Below are 17,058 nucleotides of genomic sequence, written 5' to 3' on the forward strand. Positions count from 1 at the left end.
AGCCCGGAAGCTCCAAAGACTTTCAACTGAGAAACAAGTATTGCCTCATTTGTCTTAAATAGGCAGCACCTGACCCTCGCCCTGCCTACCCCCCAGTTGTATATTCTCCCACTAGAGCAGTGGTCCTTAACCACCGGGCTGCAGACCGGTACCGGATATGTAGCTGACCCATATTGTTTCATACTGCCAAATCATATCGTTTCCTCATGGCCCGGTAGCACATGCTTTGTGGCCCGCTAGTTGGGGACCACTGCACTAGAAGACACATTCACTGTCAAGAACCCTCAAGATCCTTTGCAACTCAATCAACCCCCTTCCTTCTAAATTTCAGCCGGTACATACTTAACCTGTCCAAATTTTCCTTATAAGGCAACCTTTCCATTCTGGTATTTGTCTTGCATACCTTCAAAGGGACTGTTTCCAATACATTAACACCTTTTCTTAAATATTCCAGATGTGGTTTCACAAAAGCCCTCTTTAATCAAGGCATTCCCTCCTTAAACTTGATTTCAGACTCGTTAATAATAAAGTTAGCTTTCTAATTACTTGCTGTTCACATCTGAAAATCAAGCACTAAGAGACATATTACTGCATCTCACACCTCTGCAATTGCTCACTATTTAAATATAATCCTCTTAATTTTTCCTGTCAAAACAATTACATTTTTCTGCACTTTTCTTGATTCGTCAATCCTTCTCTCCACATACTTATCTACAGTATTGCCCTTCATAATCTCATGTTCTCTTCTCAATTTACTGCACTAAACCTTAGTGTCATCAAAATGTTAGGCAACCATATCTTCAATGAAAACATTTATATAAATTATAATAATTTGCAGTCTCAGCACCAATTCCTGTGGGATTTCCATCTTGTCAACTGGAAAAAGAGCTATTTATGCAAAGCGATGTGACAAGGTGAGATTCCAATGGTTTCTCACATATTTTCTACAACACTCCATCTGCTCTCACATTCCTTGGTACCAAGACTGTTTCTCAGGTCTATCATTTACAGTCACCACAATTTTCAACTGACGAACACAGTCTCTTCATCCTCCCTGTATTTTCAATGTGGGCTTAATACCAGACTTTGTTTCTCCCATAAAATACGTGAGTTGCATGAGCCCATGTGTGGTCACACATGCACTATTCCATGATTTCCTTTGTCATCTTTCTAGTACGTTGAACCCGTTTTAATCTTAGACCTTCAGCCAACTCTCTGACAAAATTGCATAAAGTAGAAATAGGATTCTGCAATAGGAAACAAGGGAACTCACCTTACAGCAGTAGTGCATGCAGCAAAGGGTGGGAGCAGCTTCACTATCATTAGTAAGCAGGCTCAGACAAACAGGGCACTGTGTGATGGGGCTGTTAGGAGTTTGCGGATTCCGAACCTTAAGACCCGCTACCAACAAGAGGTCTTCGTGATCTTCAGTATATCGCTGGACCAGTAAGTCAACATTCCACTTGCTGTACATAAGCAAGTGCTGTGCCACATCAGAGGAGATGCTGAGCGTGTCTGCTACCTGCAGGACAGTGTGGCTCATCAGCTGCTGTACCTCTTCCTGGCTCATGGTCCGTCCCATTGACATGAGGACCGTCTCAAGCACTCCTTCATCTGAATTCTGTGATCCATCAAAGCTTAGAATAAAACAAACAAAAAACAACTAATTTAACCCAGGTGCACTGAATGATCACAGCAGACTCCAAACCATCTGCCAACACTATTCAAATAGCAAGCAGAATGGATCTCAATGTTTGATTTAAAAGCACAAGATCTTGTTTAACATGGTCCCTATCTGGCAGCTCAGGTGGGTACATGACATCAGAGGGAGTTCTCAAGTAACCATTTCTCAACTGGCAGAAACTTCAATGCCACTGACATAAACTTGGGTGCCATACTGCCCTACAAATCAAGATCACTTAATTTTTAACCCTTTGCTGGTGAAGCACACTGGGGATGAAAGTGTGCACCATAAGTCATTTCCCTATGCTCTATCTAATCTGTGTAGAAAACTAAAAACTATGGGGCAATTGTGTGACTGTGGACTGAACTGAGATGGTTCACATTGGTTTTTGAAGTTCAAATTTGGGTTAAATTATCATATAGTAAAGTCTAAGAGACAAAAGAAACAGGTTTGATACAAAGTTTGTCATTTTTCTCTATCAGGCCAGAAACAAATATGCTTTAAGTGGGTTCAGTAATGGATTACGTTAACATATGCTTACTGGGCAAATGTAGGAACTGTTTCAGTTTTATAAGGAACAGAAGGGATAGAACACAGAGACATTTTAATAAGAACGTTAGTGAGCAAGTGTGTCAACCCAATAGAGATATAGGCTAGCATGTAATAGAGACAACTTGTGTTTGCAGTTGAAGACAAGTACAGTACTTTGACAGCACTGGAGTATCCAAAACAGAGTCAAAAGTTGGATCAGAGTGAAGTGATATTTTAATGGTATTGATGGATGTTGTCACTTCATTGTCACAAGCAATGAAGGATGAGCCTGTATGTGGCATTTTGTCTGGAAAGATCACTAGATGGTTGGTTTTGGTAATTACTTGGGATGGAAAAGTCTGTGATGAGGGTGAACAGCATGTTACTTCAAAGACAAAATTGAAAAATGACATTCCTCAATGATTTGTACTGGGGTCTCAGTTAGAAAAAAAGGTTGCTCAAGACATCAAATACAACTGTATAACAAAAGGAATGGTCACAATGGCATACACACACAGATTACGTTAATGGGGGAAACTCTGACAAGGTATAAGTACAAAGTAGGCCCTCTTGCCCACCAAGTCCAAGTTGATCACTAAGCACCCACTTATACTAATCACATATGAACACCATTTAATTCTCCAACTTTCCCACTGACACCACACTCACAGAATCTACAATAAGGACAATTTTCAGTAGTTAGTTCATCCAAAAAACCTACATATCTTTGAGATGTGGGAGGAAACCTATGTGAACATAGGGAGAACATGGAAACTCCTCATAGATAGCACTCAAGGTCAGGATTGAACAACTGTACCATTTGCTGCCCAGTTATTATTCACACTGGGTTCAAGAAAAAGATTATTTTCTTAATGCAGAGAGATCTAAAAGTGTTTTAGACTGTCCTACATTGTGTGAAATTTGTTGTTTTGTAGCAGAACTACAGTGCAAAGATATAAAATTACATAAATTATGAATTAAATATTACAACAAAAGGAATAATAATGAAATTTAATGGCAGAGGGGAATAAGCTGTTTCTGAGTTATTGAGTGTGGGTTTTTAGCTCCTGTTCCTACTTCTTCCTCTTTAAATAATTTCCAAAAAGAAGTTATTATATTTACAAATGCTTTGTCTATTGAAAATGGATGAGATGTACAGGACATTACAAGAATCTCTTCCATTACTTGGGGATTGGCTGCAGTTTGAAGAGTGGTGACATAAACAGCATGTTATTTTTTCAGCTTGACTCAATTTCAAAATCCAAATTGCTCAGATTTGTTATCTTTGTGCATAGCCAAAGGAATTTCAAAACTATTAGCCTTTATCTTCATGGTAGAAGAAATGAATAAAATTTGCTTTACAGTAACTTTCACAAAAAATTGCAAAGAATTAGCAAAATAACCAAACTTTCATAGAAGGTACATCAAAAAAATCTATATAGTATTCTGGGATTGAATGTTAAACAAATAAACTTTGCACTTTACTCATTTACATTGCTGCTTTCAATATTTTCCTATAGCTGCAAGTATAAAAGACAAAAGACTGTTCTTGACCAATGACATAATTTATCTGTGAAGTTCCAAAACCAAGAGTTCCAAGATTTAAAAAATCATTATCTAACATGATGTATCACTTCAGCAACCTCTCCAGTGCATTCACATCTTTTCTATTGTGTGGTGACCAAACTGCATACAGAACTCCAATTGTGGACTAACTAATCTTTCATATAGTTCTATCATTAAGAGCAGGGAGGAGTGATCCAATTTAAGAAGGCAAATATTCTGAATTTCTTTGATCTGCAATACTATTTCAATTTCTCTCTTCACAGCTACTGTTTCAGCTGTTGAGTACATACATTTTGTTTTATTTTCAGAATCTGAAATACTTCAAAATTTCTCAAGATTTTACCTCAAGATAATATAAGCCAGGGAGAAGCTTCCTGGAATTTAGGAAAAAGTTGATTTGGAGATTTGAAATGTTAAGGCTAGTGATAAGGGGGGAAAAAGTATTACTTCCACTAGTCTGAAATGTTAAACAAACCAGGTCTACCAGGAGTGAAATAAGGAAGAATAATGAGTGAATCTCATTAAAACCAACCAAATTTTGTAAGGTCCAGATAGTGGATGTACAGAGGATGTTTTCAATCGTGGGAGAGTCTGAGACCAGAAGGCACAGACTCAGAATTCAAGGACATCCCTTTAGAACAGAGATGAGGAGGAATTTCTTTAACCACAGTGCGGTGAATCTGTGGAATCCATGGCAAGTCATAGGTATATTTAAAGTGGGGGTTTATAGGTTTTTGATTAGCAAGGACATCAAAGCTTACAGGGAGAAGGCAGAAGATGGAGTTAAGGTGGAAAATAAATCATCCATGATTGAATGGCAAAGCATACACGATGCTCCTAATTCTGCTCCTCTGTCTTATGTACCTTTTCCCTGATATAATAACAAGAAGAGGGCACGTTCTTAATGATAAGGCTCCTTAATGATGGATGCCACCTACTAGATGGTAGAGAAGGGTGTGCTGTGATGGAACTGGCTGAGTCTACAGCCATCTTTAGCCTCTTGCAATCCTGTTGAGAACCTTCCTACCAGGCTGAGAAGCAACCAGTCAGAATGCTCTCCACCTACATCTAAAGAAATTTACACTCAGACTCCTAAGGAAGGAAGGCTGCTGATGTGCCTTCTTCATGATTCCATCAATATATTGGGCTCAGGTCTTCGAAGAAACTGTCACCCAGAAACCTAAAGCTACTCACACTTTCTACCACTGACTGCTCAATTAGGACTAGTGCATATTCTCTTGATCTCTCCTTCCTGAAGTTCAAAATCAATTCCTTGGTCATGCTGATGCTGAGTGTCAGGTTGTTGTTGTGATACCACTCAACAACTGGCCTATCTCACTCCTGTATGCCTCTTGTTACCATGTGAGATTTTACAACAATGGTCATCTGCTAGTGTGTTTGAGCTACATGGTGTTTGAGCTACAATGGCATGCAAAAGTTTGGGCACCCTGGTCATAATTTCTGTTATTGTGAATAGTTAAGTGAGTAGAAGATGAACTGATCTCCAAAAGTCATAAAGTTAAAGATGAAACATTCTTTTCAACATTTTAAGCAAGATTAGTGTATTATTTTTGTTTTGTACAATTTTAGAGTGGAAAAAAAGAAAGGAGCACCATGCAAAAGTTTGGACACCCCAAGAGATTTGACCTCTCATAACTTTTACCAACTTTTACCAGACCTTAATTAGCTTGTTAGGGCTATGGTTTGTTCACAGTCATCATTAGGAAAAGCCAGGTGATGCAAATGTCAAAGCTTTAGAAATACCCTGACTCCTCAAACTTTGTCCCAACAATCAACAGCCATGGACTCCTCTAAGCAGCTGCCTAGTACTCTGAAAATTAAAATAAATGATGCCCACAAAGTAGGACAAGGCTATAGGAAGATAGCAAAGTGTTTTCAGGTAGCCGTTTCCTTAGTTCATAATGTAATTAAGAAATGGCAGTTAACAGGAACAGTGGAGGTCAAGCTGAGGTCTGGAAGACCAGGAAAACTTTGAAAGAACTGCTCATAGGACTGCTAGAAAGGCAAATCAAAACACCCATTTGACTGCAAAAGACCTTAAGGAAGATTTAGCAGTCTCTGGAGTGGTGATGCCTGTTTTACTGTGCAATGACACCTGCACAAATATGACCTTAATGAAAGAGTCATCAGAAGAAAACCCTTCCTGCGTCCTCACCACAAAATTCACTGGTCAGAAGTCTGCAAAGGACCATCTAAACAACATTTAAACAAGTTAAAAAAGAACTTTTTGGCCGCAATAAGCAAAGGTATGTTTGGAGAAAAAAGGGTGCAGAATTTCATGAAAAGAACAGCTCCAACTGTTGAGCACGGGGGTGGATTGATCGTGCTTTGGGCTTGTGTTGCAGTCAGTGGCACGGACAACGTTTCACTGGTAGAGGGAAGAATGAATTCAATTAAATACCAGCAAATTCTGGAAGCAAGCATCACACTGTCTGTAAAAAAACTGAAAATGAAAAGAGGATAGCTTCTACAACAGGATAATGATCCTAAACACACCTCAAAATCCACAATGGACAACGTCAAGAGGTGCAAGTCCCCTGACCTAAACATCATCGAAAATCTGTGGATAGATCTCAAAAGAGCAGTGCATGCAAGAACCTCACAGAACTAAAAGCCTTCTGCAAGGAAGAATGGGCGAAAATCCCCCAAACAAGAATTGAAAGACTCTTAGCTGGCTACAGAAAGCGTTTACAAGCTGTGATACTTGCCAAAGGGGGTGTTACTAAGTACTGTCCATGCAGGGTGCCCAAACTTTTGCTTCGGGCCCTTTTCCTTTTTTATTATTTTGAAACTGTAAAAGATAGGAATAAAAAAGTAATCTTGCTTAAAATATTAAAGAAATGTGTCATCTTTAACATTATGCCTTTTGGAAATCAGATCATCTTTTACTCGCTTAGCTATTCACAGTAACAGAAATTTTGACTGGGGTGCACAGACTTTTGTATGTCACTGTATATCATGAATGCAGAGAGAGTAGAACAGAGATCCTTGAGATGTGCCTGTGTTGATTGTCAGCAAGGAGGAGATGTATTCACTGATCCGTACTGACTGCAGTCTCCCCATGAGAAAGTTGAGGATTCAGTATAGTTCCGTTAGAAAGTTGGCAATTAATACTAAAGGGATGATGGTATTGAATGACAGGCTGACATTTGCTGTTGTTGAGATGTTCCAAGGACAAATGGAGAGCCAATGAGACTGCTTCTGTTGTAGACCAGATGCAGCGACAGGCATATTGCAGGGGTCCAGGTATTTGATCAGGCAGGAGTTAATTCTAGCCATTTCTCTTGAAGCACATCACTACAGTAGATGCAAGCCCCACCAGGTGGTCAATGAGGCCGCTCACCTTGCTGCTTGGTCACTGGTACGATCATTACCCTTTGAAGCAGGTGAAAACTTAAGGCTGCAGGAGTGAGATGTTGAAGAGGTCCTTGAATATGTCAGGCACTTAGTCAGCACAGGTTTTTAAGTACCCATCAGGTACACCACTGGGGTCCGTTGCCTTACCAAGTTTCATCCTCTTGACAGATGTTCAGTCATAGGCCTCCAAGACACAGCTCACAGGGTCACTGATGTTTTGTGCATTTGCACAGATGTAGTGCTATTCTCCCTTTCAAAGTATGCATCAAAAGTGTTGAGATCAGTTAGCGAAGCATCACCGCCCTTTTATGCTGTGACATTTCACCTTATAAAAAGGCATGCAAACTCTGCCACAGACTTCCTGTATATGATGTGTCTCCAACTTTAAATGGAATTGCCTTTGCTCTCAAATTACCTTCCGTAGGTCATACCTGGACTTTTGGAAGTGATTTGAGGTCAAAATTTATCCATGGTTATAAGAGTTGGAATACAAGTTCAAATGTACAATTGTATGGCTACATTTAATTTCGGCATCACATCCTAGGGATAATAATACTGACCTTGGTGGTGATAACATGCAGAGCAATTGGTTAAATAATAGAGACTGGCTGCCTGAACCTTGAAGCTGATGGTGCAATCCAGGATCTTCAAAATAATACATACAGGCTGGAAAAATTCAATTTCCTAAGAAATCAGCACATCTACAAATAGAACAGCCCTACCTGCAACCTATAATCAATTGAAATTATCTGGACCAAAATTTTAGTTTTGCAAGGGCGTTGCTGTTATTTGGTTCAGAGACAAACAAACAGTTCTGAAGAATGCACAGTCCATGATCAGACTGAACCACACAAGCTAACAAAGCAAATGGTTCAATCCTGATTATATTATGTCCTCAAACTGTCTACCATCCTTCAACCCATGAAGTAATGTTGCTGTGGTAAAATACTGCAAGTCCCACAAAATTAAACCCAACTATTGGAATACTTACAAATAAACAATTTGCTCATATATAAGGTCAAGCACCAGTCTGGTCCCGTTTCAAATACAAAAATAAGGGTGAAAATTTTTAAAATGCTTAAAATTATGAGAGGCATAGATAAGATGGATGTTAACAGTCTTTTCCCCAGGGTATGGGAGTCTAAAACTAGGCAGCATAGTTTTAGGACATATTTAAGTCAGCTGAGGGGCAACCTTTTCCAGAAGGTTTTGAGTATATGGAATGAGCTGCCAGAGGAAGTGGTTGTGGCAGGTACAAAAATATAACTTAAGAAGCACTTGCATAAGTACATGAATGGGTGGAGGGAAAGGGGCCCAACATAGGAAATGGGACCACAGAAGGCATGGACTAGTTGGGCCAAAGGGCCTGCATTGCTCAATGCCTGTAAGTCAATATCCGACCTGTGTAACCCAGGATTTCCCCCCCAAATCTCAGAATACCTTCAAAACCATCTTATCTTTAACACAGTTGCTAATCTATTAAGTTGACCAGCTGGAAGAGATCCCATCTCGTCTACATATGATACTAATAAAATAGAATTAAAAAATGAGAAAGAGCAATAAGATGATCAAAAATTTGTAAAAGAAAATGTTTTACTGCATCACTGGTTGAAATTAAACAATCTATTTCCATTTGCTGATACAATCCAGTAATGAACTAACATGAGCTATTCTGACAATCAAGTTCAACACAGCAGTGACAACACTCCTATTGTTTTCTTTCAGTTGGCTTCCAAGATCATGTATCCAATCTATAAAAGTGAGAAGTTTTCAGAGATGCAATTTTACTACAATCAGTTCTGCGTGACTCTTTTGGATATAATCAATTGTGTAAAGGATTCATAGGTTGTAGCTAACGGTTATATCTGTAGTCTACTGATCTGTTAACTGCAGCAGCAAGAGATTATATATATTACCACCTGCCCTTTTCCATCTGCAGCGTTTACTCAGTAGGGAGCACAAGTAACACACACAAAATGCTGGTGGAACACAGCAAGCCAGGCAGCATCTATAAAGAGAAGCACTGTTGACGTTTCGGGACAGACCCTTAGTCAGGGCTAACTGGAAGGAAAGATAGTAAGAGATTTGAAAGTAGGAGGGGGAGGGGAAATGCAAAATGATAGAAGATTGTGCTAAATAAGTTGATCTCAGTGAGCAAATGCTAAAGAGAATATTTAACTCCAATGTTTCACAGGAGAAAAGAATAAACAATATATCCAGTGTTTCTGCATACATGAAGAATGGTGGCTTGCACTTGGTATAGTGACACAGATATTGTCAATATGTACTGTACTTGGAAAACTTCATCTTTAGCAGCTAAGTATGGAAACCCCTGCATTTTCAGGTGTCATTCCAATCTATTGTGTGGAAATAGCCTATGCTATTCTTGGCAACATTGTATGCCCAATTAAAACACACAAATCTATTTTCTTAAGACTGCTAGTGACTGGCTAATTGGTCCTAAAATATGTACCTCCAGCAACAAAATAAAAGCTGGAAAAGTGTCCACCCCAAATAATTTCAAACCCACCAAATACGAACAGTGTCTCCCATTCTCCCTCATTCACTGTTTGCCAGTAAAGGTGCAATCTGGTGCAAAAGGGAAGTAGTCAAAGTCATACAATAGATATTAGTCAATGTTTAGACATGGACCACTGGTGCTTGTGTTACCTAAATACTGATTGGTTCTCTTTGCCATTGCTGTTTGATCCCGTAGCTTTTGAATCAAGTTTTTTAAGTATTATTTGCGCTTGTCCTTTCCGTGGGGTTGTTGGATCCTCAAGTACATACTCCAGAATGTGAGGGTTGTCCTCGTTGCGTCTAACGAATCCCTTGTTGATAAGGTGTATGATACAGAACAGAACATCCATATTGCTGCAATTGGAGCGAAGGAATTTATTTGCTGAACTCAAGGCCTGGTTTTGACACTTGTCAATCACCTGCAAAAGGTTCAGTATACAAAGTTAGTAATAGCTTTGAGACTACAGTGCAATGTACAGGTTTACTCACTTATCTAAAATAATTATCATGAATAAGCAGTTGTAGTGAGGAGGGGGAATGAGGGGATTAAAATGTTCCTCTTGTTCTTTTTCTTTTTCCTGATCAACAAAGCCTCCCAACACCCTCTTTCCTGTCACTCACTCTTACTATCTGCTCATCATTTACACTCGTTTCCATATCACCTCTCTCCCTGTATTTCATGCTCTATCTTTCTCTCATATCACATTCCATCACCTTCAGCATTTTGTTACTTCTACTATCAGCTCTCAGCTACTGGGACAATTCACCACTCTTCTCTCTTCCATCTGTCGATCACCCTCTTCACCTGCATCCACTTATTGCCTGCTAGCTGTTGCTCCACCCATCTTTCTATATTTTTACACAGATTTTTCAACTCTTTCTTTTAGTCCAGAAGAAGGGTCTCAACCAAAAACACTGACTGTCCATCTCCCCATAGATGCTGCCTGCTCAGAGTTCCAGTGGTTCGTGTTTGCACTTTAAACAGCAGGTCAATGTGGAGAGAAAGATAGTCAATAATTCAAAATATTATTCATCTGAACTAGGAGACAACAAAGATGAACTGGTGGTGCTGGGGTTGGGGGGGATGGATAAAATGATAGGATGTTAAGATGCAGCCAGGGTTCATTTGGCGATAAGCTTAAAATTATCTAGTTTTGGTCAACAGCTGCTAATGATAGAGAAAGCAAAAACAAACAATGGGTTGTGTAAAAGCTGAAATAGTAATCTCCCAGCAGATCTTGCAGTATCAGTAAAGAAAAGAATGAATAAGTTAACATTACAGATGAACGACCAAGAGCAGAACTAGCATATCATGTTATGATGTTAAAAACAAGTCACCTAAAGTTAATAATTTCAGATTTAGATGCTAAAGGACACAAGGCATCCAGATAGATAAAGTTCTTCCCCTCAAGCTTGAGTTGGGCCTGATTACAACAGTACATAATGCCACAGACAGATGGATTAGAGTGGGATGGAGAATTACAGTGACAGACAACTGGAACTTCAGGACATTTCCACAGAGTGAATGATGGTGCTGCATGAAGCCAATCTTCCTTTAGATTCTCCAATGCAAATGCAGTGCACTAGATTGGAAGTGCTAGTGAATGGCTTCTTCTTTTGAAAAGACCATTGTGATTCCTGGATAATCTGAAATTCTCTTTGTTATAATGGTGCTTCCTGAGCCCTCTCTGCAACTTAAATGAATTTGTTTTCTTTCATTCCCAGTTCCTCAACCTGAAACGAAACATTCACCATTTCTTTTTACATGCTTGAACTGCTGAGTGTTTCCAGTATTGCTTTGTTTTCCTTTGATTATAATTACCTTGAAAACAAGATTATCAATATGAAGCTCTTTCTCCGATTTCATAATCTGAATAATCATGCAATAGATAATATTCCTTTTGCGTTCCAATATGCTGGCAGCATCTTCATTCACGTTTAAATAGGTCTGCTTTGGTAGCAATGTGTAGTGTTCTTTATTTGCTGATCCTCTAGCCAACATCTTATCATTCAATCTCAAGATCCCTGAGGAGTAGATTGAAAATAAGTAGAAAAACTGTAAGATATAGAACCAGAATTAGGCTGTTTGACCCATCAAATCTTCTCCATTCCATCATGGTTAGTTTATTACCCCTCTAAACGCATTCTCCATCCTTCTCCCAGTACTTTTGATGTTCTTACTAATCAAGAACCTATGACCCCTCACTCTAAATATACCTAATGACTTGGCCTCCACAGCTGTCCGTGGCAATGAATTCTACAGATTCACCACCCTCTGGCTAAACAATTTCCTCTTCTCTGTTCTTAAGAGAAGTCCTTCTAAGGATGTGCCCTTGGATCCTAAATTCCCCCACTACAGAGAACATCCTCTCAATGTCCACTCTATCAAGGATATTCAATATTTGATGGGTTTTAATGAGATCCCTGCTCATGCTTCTAAATTCTAGCGACTACAAACCCATAGTCATCATTCTCTTGAACCTCCTCTGGATCACCTCCATTGCCAGCACATCCTTTCTTAGTTAAGGGGCTCAAAACTGCTCACAATAAACTCATCTACATTTTCTTTGTTACAACACCACACATTTCAAGGGTTTCAGGTACTTACATATCAATACATATTTCAACATGGGGGGCATTTGGCTCTCACTGCAATTCACGGATTCCCTTCCAAGCAACCCTATCATCGCCATTCCTCTTCGTTTGATTTTCGTTTGATAGTGACATCTACTCTATCACCCTCATCAACCTGTTACTTGTAAGAAAATGCTTCTCTTATAGAAACATGACACAATTTGTAATAGACTGGAGCAGTAATACCATGACCTATTTTAGTAAGCAATAATTATAGACTTAGGGAATGTACATACCTTGATCAGTGACTGGTTGTATAAGGATCTGATTTTCTCCAAACAGAGGTTCTAATGCATGACTGATCAGAATGGGGGACAACCCAGTCAATTTTATAATGTTTTCCATAGAAACTTCCTTGCAGATGAAAATAAAAATATTTATATTAAAAATTTTGAATGCAAGATTCTTCACAGTTATGCAGCTCATCATGTCCCTGCAATGATCTACAAGTGCTAAGTTGTTTGTTCCCATAACTAGCATTTAACTTTTTCCACGATTTACCCATTCCCTCTTGAAAGTGACATTAAATCCATACACCTTTTTCAGATATAAGCTTTGTAAGCTTCCCATGATGCTCTTGGAAACAAATTTCTCCCCTGCAATTCATACCTCACTCGTCCCTGGATCAAAAGGGACACTACCCAGATATGCCCAACTGACATTCCAACTTCCACCTTAAAGGTTTCCACATTCTCTTAATGATGCAATACACAGCTGCAGAGTGCACTATCCACAAGAAATACTGCAGAAACTCATATTTTACCAATCTTTAAAATCAATATTTAAATTCCAGGAAATTAATATCCTGGAACTCAAACTTGGATTTTCAGGTCTTTGTCAAGGTGTCGATCATGAGGCTGCTAAACAAATTCTATATAAAATATAGGAGCAGAAAATGCCAAATTCCTAAATTTTATGGTCTTTAGTTCTAAAGTGAGCACAAATGTAGCACACAACAGCTGGATGGAGCAGCAACTTCAGCATATTGGACCTTCCTGGCTTACCTCCTGTTCATTAAACTGCAGAAGGATGTACATTTGCAGAGTGGACACGTGCAAGGTCAGTGATCCATAGGAGATGACCGCATGCCCCAACCACGTCCATTGTAACCGCCGAGGCTTTGTGCTACTAAACCCATATACATTCTGATCTAGGAACAGAGGGCAAAAAAAAATCAGAGTCTGAATTATGTTATCAAGAAACACAGAGTAAGTGAAGCATTAGGTGACCAATTTTGCTCTGCTATTTGATATGATCACCACTGATCTTCTGTCTTATCACTTCCTAATCTGATCCTCAGGTCTCCGAATAATCTTACAACTTAAATACATTCATTAGTTTAGTACAAACACCACAAGCTTACAAGTGGAGAATTCCAAAGATTCATAATCCTAAGAATTTTCCCCCTATATCAATCCTAAAAGACTGAAGGCTAATCCTGAGATTATGCTCCATAGTTCTGGATTCTACAGCCTGAGAAAACAATATTTTAACAAGCACTCTCTAAAAATTTTCCATCTCAATAAGATCATTTCAATAAGCACAGACCAAGCTCACTTGATTTCAACAGCTCATACATTATTTTTGCACATTGATAAATTGTCTACATTATTATTCTGTACTTTATTATTAGTTAAATCTGCAGATTGCTAAGTGTGTTTTTAAATGTTCCTGCTGTAATGAAAGAGTTTCCCACTCTGGATCAATCAAGTATTTATTATTATTGTTAACAATTTACTGAATCTATTTTTCATTGATTGCAAAAATTCTTAGTCACTTGCTGGGCACAGAGCTACAAGTTATCAAAGTATTCAAGACAGGAGTGAAAGAACTGCAACTTTCCACAAATGGGAAATAAATCTGAACAGGCATGAAAAAAAAATCACTTCTTGGAACTACTAAGCCAAATTTTTCATCAGTACACTGGAGTAAAATAATCTGATGAGTTCTATTTTCATGCAGTATTTATGTTAACTACTTTCATTGCTGTATTAAAGAACCTCAATGTTAATAGTGTGTCCGAACTGCAAGCAGTATCTGCTGAAAAAGCCCAAATTCAAAGTCACTGAGCCAGACACAAGTGCAAATCTCACCATGTCACCTGGGAAATTTATTAATTCAAATAATAGATTTCAAATCAGCTGGCCTCAGTAGCAATAACCACAAAACTGATGATCTGTTATTAAAGCCCAATTGATTCAGTCATAATCTTTTGGGAAAGGAATCTTCTGTCCTTACCTAATGTGGTATTCGTGTGATTAGTGGTTCTAGAAACACAATGTGACTGACTCCTAATTGCCTGCTCAATTCAATCAAAGCTCAATGTAAATCAAAACTCATGGTGCTGTTGGTAATATTTAAGAAGTGGACAGAAGATTGGCTGGTTATCAAAACCAGGATAGAGATAATCAAGTATTTCTGACTTGCAAGATGTAACAAGTGATGTTTGCTGCAATTACTGCTTTAAGTAATAAAAACAGGGGTTTTGTTTACCAGATGCAACGTGAAATTTAGAAAAATACTTGGAACACACAACAAGGACCAGTAAATAATATGGCATTATACAGTACAGAAAAAGGCCGCTGGCCAGCCATGCCTGTCACCTCTCTGGAAGTAATAATTGCATGTATCCTTTCCTCTCCATGGTGAATGTATTCTTTTTCAAGTATCTTCATCTTATCTCTTGTACCAGATAGCAAAATGTAACATGGCTCTGGGCAGAAGTTCTCAATTCATTTTGCCTTAGTTGCTGAAATTAAGCCCTTTTTTCTTTAGTTATATGTGCAATAGATTTTTTTTTACATGACAACATACAGTATACTAACTATGAGTACAGAAGTCAGAAAATTCCTCAAGGAAGTTGCTGAGTGCCAGTGGAAAGTAGGTCTTAGGATCATCTTGATTGCACAGGGGAGATGTAGTCCAACAGCGAGGAGAAAGCACCAGAACTTTCAGATCTGTTTCTTCCTCTGATATGAATGGCTGATCTTCCATCATCTGTATCACAAAAAGTTCATTGTAAAATGTGAACAAACTACCTACCTTTATATTAGCAATTTCCACACATGTTCAAATGTTCAAAAAGCATATCACTTGCCAAAAAAAGATTTAACATAAAACCATATATTTACAAGGGATGGAACCGTTAAAGTACATAAGGGTCATGAAATAATTACAATACAAAATGCTGAAGGAACTCAGCAAGTCAGGCAGCATCTATGGAGGAGAATAAACAGTCAATATTTTGAGCCAAGGCCCTTCATGGGCACTGGATAGTATGGGACAGAAGCCAGAATAAAAAGCTGTGAGGAGTGGATGGAGCACATGCTGGCAGGTGATGGGGAGGTATTTAGGTAGGGGTGTGAGGAATGAAGTAAGCAGCAGGGAGGTGAGAAATGGAAGTAGTAAAGGGTTGAAGAAAGAATCTAGTAGGAGAGAACAATGGACCATGGAAGAAAGGGAAAGAGGAGCATCAAAGGGAGATGGGCAGGTGGATGTGGAGAGAATGTTTCCTATCATGTGAGTCTAAGGCCAAAGGGCACAGCTTCAGAATAGAGGGATGTCCATTCACAGCAGAGATGAGAAGGAATTTCTTTAGCCAGAGGGTAGTGAATCTGTGAAATTTATTGCCAATGTCAGCTGTGGAAGTCAAGTTATGAGTATATTTAAAGCAAAGGGTGACAGCTTCTTGGTTCGGCAGGACATGAAGGTTAGTCATGTTGGTATGGCAGAGCAGACATATGGGACAAATGGCATAAGCTCTTATGTCTTATTGTTGCTCCTCCAACCAAAGAGTGGCCTAATCTTGGCAGTAGAGGAGGCCATAGACCAACATGTAGGAATGGGAATTGGAATTAAAACGGCTGGCCACCAGTAAAATGCTGTATTTTGCTACACCTTCACATTCACCTCTTCCCTCACCTCCACTCAGGGCCCCAGTCTTTCCAGATGAGGCCACACTTCACCTGTGAATTTGTTGGTGCTGTCTGTATCCAGTGCTCCCAATGCAGCCTCCTCGCGACTTCAATGTACTGTACATTGGGGGACTGCTTTGTCAAGCACCTTAGCTCCATCCATAAAAAGCAGGATTTCACGGAAGCCAACCTGAGCCACTATCAGGTTAAAGGAGCAACACCTCATATTTCATCTGGGGTTTCTCAAACTTCTGGTAATTTTCCCCTCCCCCTTCTCTCATCTTCAATTTCCCCACTCTGGCTCCCGTCTTGCCTCTTCTCTTCATCTACCCATCACCCCTCCTCCTTTCTTTCTCCCATGATTCACTCCTGTCAATAATCCTTCTTCTCCAGTTCTTTATTTTTTCTACCCATCACCTCCCAGCTTCTTACTTTATCCCTTGTTACGTACCCATGGGTACCTTGTACTTGTCACGTGACAGTGGTGTTGAAGTTATACTGGACCTAAGGTAATGGTCTTGTGATGGTGGAGTGATGTCATTTTCCCACCAGTAGAGGTCATGTGACAGTTTTTTTCAACAGGGTATAAGAGGGGCAGTTCGTGGCTGGATTTGCCATTTTGACTCCATGCTACTGCGTGGTCCAATATTATGACGCAGTTCCGTTGAAAGGTGGAGTTTTATTTAATGCCTGAAGTTTAAAAGGTAATTGCCGGCAGTTTCTTTATAATACTGCCAGTTAAAAATCAGTGGAGAGTGAAGATCAGAGTTCGGGAGCTAATAGATCGAGGAAAATCGATTTCAACGGTGAAACAGGTTTGACCTTGTTTGA

The 17,058-nt window shown here is 39.2% G+C and overlaps 1 protein-coding gene across 3 annotated transcripts in view; it reads right to left on the reverse strand.

The window, feature by feature from the left end:
- LOC132400977 (cullin-9) overlaps positions 1–17,058 on the reverse strand; it is a 314,674-nt gene that overhangs the window by 39,629 nt on the left and 257,987 nt on the right. For all 3 annotated transcript variants that reach the window (XM_059982631.1, XM_059982629.1, XM_059982630.1), the window contains 6 exons: positions 15,139–15,310; positions 13,318–13,463; positions 12,550–12,667; positions 11,502–11,704; positions 9,830–10,098; positions 1,274–1,637 (listed from right to left, as the gene is read on the reverse strand). In XM_059982631.1, the coding sequence (XP_059838614.1) occupies positions 1,274–1,637; positions 9,830–10,098; positions 11,502–11,704; positions 12,550–12,667; positions 13,318–13,463; positions 15,139–15,310 (1,272 nt within the window). The remainder of the gene's footprint in view (positions 1–1,273; positions 1,638–9,829; positions 10,099–11,501; positions 11,705–12,549; positions 12,668–13,317; positions 13,464–15,138; positions 15,311–17,058) is intronic.

Source organism: Hypanus sabinus, chromosome 10 (genome assembly GCF_030144855.1).
Source record: "Hypanus sabinus isolate sHypSab1 chromosome 10, sHypSab1.hap1, whole genome shotgun sequence".
Taxonomy (NCBI): domain Eukaryota; kingdom Metazoa; phylum Chordata; class Chondrichthyes; order Myliobatiformes; family Dasyatidae; genus Hypanus; species Hypanus sabinus.